Source organism: Otolemur garnettii, unplaced genomic scaffold (genome assembly GCF_000181295.1).
Source record: "Otolemur garnettii isolate 467f Iridium unplaced genomic scaffold, OtoGar3 scaffold00043, whole genome shotgun sequence".
Taxonomy (NCBI): Eukaryota; Metazoa; Chordata; class Mammalia; order Primates; family Galagidae; genus Otolemur; species Otolemur garnettii.
The window spans coordinates 5,217,846-5,222,225 of NW_003852438.1; the positions used below are offsets into that span (position 1 = coordinate 5,217,846).

Genomic DNA, 4,380 nt, shown 5'->3' on the forward strand with positions numbered 1-4,380 from the left:
CAGGCCTGGGCTGGATTCGAACCTGCCACCTTAAGTGTATGTGGCTGGTACCTTAGCCACTTGAGCCACAGGTACCGAGCCCTCATGTCAGTGTTAAATATCCGTCTATATCTTCTTCTGTCTTTTCTTTGAGGTTCCAGTTCTTGTTAAAGTTTTGTTTGAATTTTTTCACATTTACTTATTTATTTGGGAAATTTAGGGGGCACATGTTTGGTTTACATGCTTTGTTTTTGTACAGATTGAGTCAAAGTTGTACTCTTCACCCAGATAGTGTGACTGTACCCAAAAGTGTGAATTTACCTATCCCCTCCTCTCCCTTCCCCTTTTTCTTGACTTAATTTCAAAAATTCTCATGCTAAGTTAATATCCAAATGTGTCATTCTAGTAAACTTAAAAACTATTTATAAAGCAGAGGGAATCTTTTAGTGAACTTCCATGTATCTATGACCCAGCTTCAACTTGTCAGCTTACACCTGATTGGTGTATCATCTATACTCTAACCAACTGCCCCCTCCAATCACAAAACCTCGAGAGATGACCACCTCCCTACATTGACCACCTCAAGTTGACCTCATTTCCATAGACCAGACATGCATTGCAGGTATGTGTCAGCACAGTAGGCCTAGTTCCTTATGTTGACCACCTCTGTATGTTGATCAGTTTATTACAGTCCCTTAGGTGGTCAACTTCCAATAAATTCTACTGTATTTTGAAGCAAATCTTGGACATATCACCTTGGGTATCCCTAAAAAATAGAAACTTTTTATTAAAAGATTAGTGTGTTTAAATGTTTAATGCATTCAGTTTATTTTGGTATTTAGTTTATTTCAGGGATTTAATTTTATTTCTCTTTTTAAATAGCTAGTTGTCCCCAAACCACATATTGACTACTTCATCCTTTTATTAATTGACAAGAAATGCTACCTTAATCATATATTAAATTCTCACATACTTGAATCTGTTTCTGGTTTGTTTTTGTTTTTTTTTTTTTAATATTTTGAGACAGGGTTCTGTTCTGTTACCTCAGTTAGAGTTTAGTGGTGTCATCATAGCTCACTGCAACCTTTAACTCTTGGGTTGAAGCAATCTTCCTGCTTACACCTGCCGAGCAGCTGGGACTACAGGCACACACCACCATGCTTAGCTGATTTTTTATAATTTTTTGTAGAGATGCCTCAGCTTCCCAAAGTACTAAGATTATAAGCATTTAGCTACTGTGCCCACCCCTACTGTTTCTGAATTTTTTATCCCATTGATCTTTTTCTTTTTTCCTGTATCACATTTGGGTTTTTATTTTATACTTTTGTCACATGAAAGTGGTACTAAATTTTTTTTTTGTATTAAATCCTAGCTGTGTACATTAATGCAATCATGGAGAATAAATTTTTTGGGTTATTAATCTAGCATGAAAACAAAACTAGTGGGAGATTAAGTTTGTTTACTTAGCTAAACAAACATATTTAAAAGAAAAATATTTTCTTTCAGAGATCCTTTAATGTGGAGAGCTGTGATGGGAACTAATAAAATACATGGGAACCATGCACGTACCAAGAAGATCAGAATCAAAGCGATCATCATCCATCCACACTTCATTCTGGAATCCTACGTAAACGATATTGCACTTTTTCATTTAAAAAAAGCTGTGCAGTATAATAACTATATTCAGCCTATTTGTCTACCTTTTGATGTTTTCCAAAACCTGGACCAGAACACAACGTGCTTTATAAGCGGCTGGGGAAGAACAAAGGAAGAAGGTACTTGCAGTCAGCCTTTTCCTGAGACGCACCTTCCCGATGATTGGCAGAGGAAGTCAGTTTTATATAGTCATGTGCTGCATAACAACATTCGGGTCAGTGCTGGGCCACTTACACAGGGCTGTTCCCGGGAGATTACAATGCCGTACTTTTACTGTACCTTTTCTATGTGTGTTAGGTATGTTTAGTTGCACAAAGATAATACTATTGTTACAGCTGCCTACAGTATTGAGCATGGTACCACGTGATGTGGGTTTGAAGCCGGAGAGCGGCAGCCTGTACACACAGCCTCGGTGTGCAGCCACTGTACCGTCTGGGTTTGTGTCCGTCCACTCTGTGATGCTTAAGCGATGACAAAATTGCCTAATGATGTCATTTCCCAGAGCAGTCTGAGAATGTGCAGAATCAACAATATAGTATAACATGCAACCAGTGTACCAAAATCTATTTATATACACTAGGGATAATTGTATTTGTCTGTTGGGGTTTTTTTTTTTTTTGAGATAGAGTCTCACTATGTCGCCCTCCATAGAGTGCCAAGGCATCACAGCTCACAGCAACCTCCAAGTCCTGGACTTAGGTGATTCTCTTGCCTCAGCCTCTCGAGTAGCTGGGACTACAGGTGCCCACCACAGCACCCGGCTAGTTTTTGTTGCAGTTTGGCAAGGGCCAGGTTCAAACCCACCACCCTCGGTATATGGGGCTGGTGCCCTACTCACTGAGCCACAGGTGCCGCCCTAAAATTGAAATGTTCTGAACGGACAAATCACAGGGACAGAAAGTAGATTGGTGATGCCAGTGGCTAGGGAGGTGAGGGGGACAGAGAGTGATGGATAATGGGGTGTTCTGGAATTAGTAGTGATAGTTATACATGTTTATGAATATACTAAAACCCACTGAATGAAGACATTTTAAAGGGTGAATTTTATAGTACGTGAGTTATATCAATGCAATGTATATGTGAAGAAATACCTGTATAGTACATATTAGGATAATTAATTAACTTTAATGTTAAATGTGAAAATTGATGGGGATAGACTCACAAAAACACTAAGACATAATCAGAGGATGAAGAAATGCTTCCCCACTCCCCACACCTTCCCATCACATCACTATTTACCGCAGTGCCTTTTACACCCATGCATCATGTCCAATTTTCAACAAAAGAAATTACAGGCACACTAAAAGGGAAAAAAAGTCTGACAACACAGGGGAAATACAAGAAACAGACTCAAATATGGCGAGGATGTTGGCATCACCAGACCAGGAATTTAAAACAAGGGTTAATATGCTAAGGGCACTGATGGGAAAAGTAGACCACAAGCAGAGATGGAAAGTCTAAGAAAGAGTTAAAAAGAAAAGCTAGAGAGCAAGGAAGTGACCTCTAGAAATGAAGGTGCCTTTGACATGTTCATTATTGGACTGGACATGGGTGAGAAAAGAATCTGAGCTGGAGGGTACATCAATGGACGCTTCCAAAAGCAAAGAGAAAAAAAGACTGAAAAAGGCCCCGGAATATCCAAAAACTGCTGCACAACTATAAAATGTGTTAACGTTTGCATAGTGGGAATACTGGAAGAAAAAAGGGAGAAAGGAACAGAGGAGTTACATGCAGTGCAGGGCCGCCCCCTTATCTGAGGGAGGATAGGCCCCAAGACCTCCAGCGGGTACCGGGAACCTGGGATGGCTCCAAACCCACTGCGCTCAGTCTGGACGTGTCTCTGTTTGTGTCTTCCACCCACAAATTTAACACCTTCTCCATCGTAACTAAACACTTAGGCCTACTGTGGCTGTACCTGGCAGTTTGCCGTTCACAGCAGTACTAACATTTCTTTTTCCTTCGTCACAGTTTCACAGGCAGAAGATCCTTTCTTAGTACAGACTTAGCAACCTCAGCTAAGCCACCATGTGATTGTTTCCTCCTCCTCCTCCTCCTTCCTTCTCTTCCTCCTCCTCCTCTTCTTCTTCTTCCTTCTCTTCTTCCTCCTCTTCCTCTTCTTCTTCTTCTTCTTCCTCTTCTTCGCCTGGGCTGGAGCGCAGTGGCATCATCATAGCTGACTGCAACCTCAAACTCCTGGTCTTAAGCAATCCTTCCGCCTCAGCCTTCTGTTTCTTCTTACTAAGTTGAGAACTTACACTTTTTCACTTAAAGCACTTTAGGGCTTCTCTTTTGCATATCTAAATTTCCAGCATCACTACTCTTATTTCTAAAATTTTCCATTCTGTAATATTTTCAGAACACGTGTAACTGAAGCCATGGAAAATGAAACTGCAGATAAAAGGGGACTACTGTAATAATGACTGAGAATTTTCCAAAATTAATGTGCGACACCAAACCACAAATGCAAGAAGAATACTCAACCAAATAAATGTTAAAAAAAAAAAAAGCCACATTACACCTAGGCATAGAATATTCAATCTGCAGAAAATCAAAATAAAGAAAAAATACTGAAAAAAAAAACGGAGGGAAAAAAAGAGCTTACCTATACAGGAACAAAGTAAGAAATACGTCCAACTTCTACTGAGAAACTATGTAAAGAATAGACTGGCTTGGCGCCTATGGCTCAAGTGGCTAAGGCGCCAGCCACATACACCTAAGGTGGCGGGTTCAAATCCAGCCTGGGCC

The 4,380-nt window shown here is 40.3% G+C and overlaps 1 protein-coding gene across 1 annotated transcript in view; it reads left to right on the forward strand.

Annotated features, from left to right (window-relative positions):
* Positions 1–4,380, forward strand: part of TMPRSS12 (transmembrane protease, serine 12) — a 17,504-nt gene that overhangs the window by 9,381 nt on the left and 3,743 nt on the right. Inside the window, exon 3 of the mRNA XM_003790617.1 lies at positions 1,486–1,754. Within this exon, the coding sequence (XP_003790665.1) occupies positions 1,486–1,754 (269 nt within the window). The remainder of the gene's footprint in view (positions 1–1,485; positions 1,755–4,380) is intronic.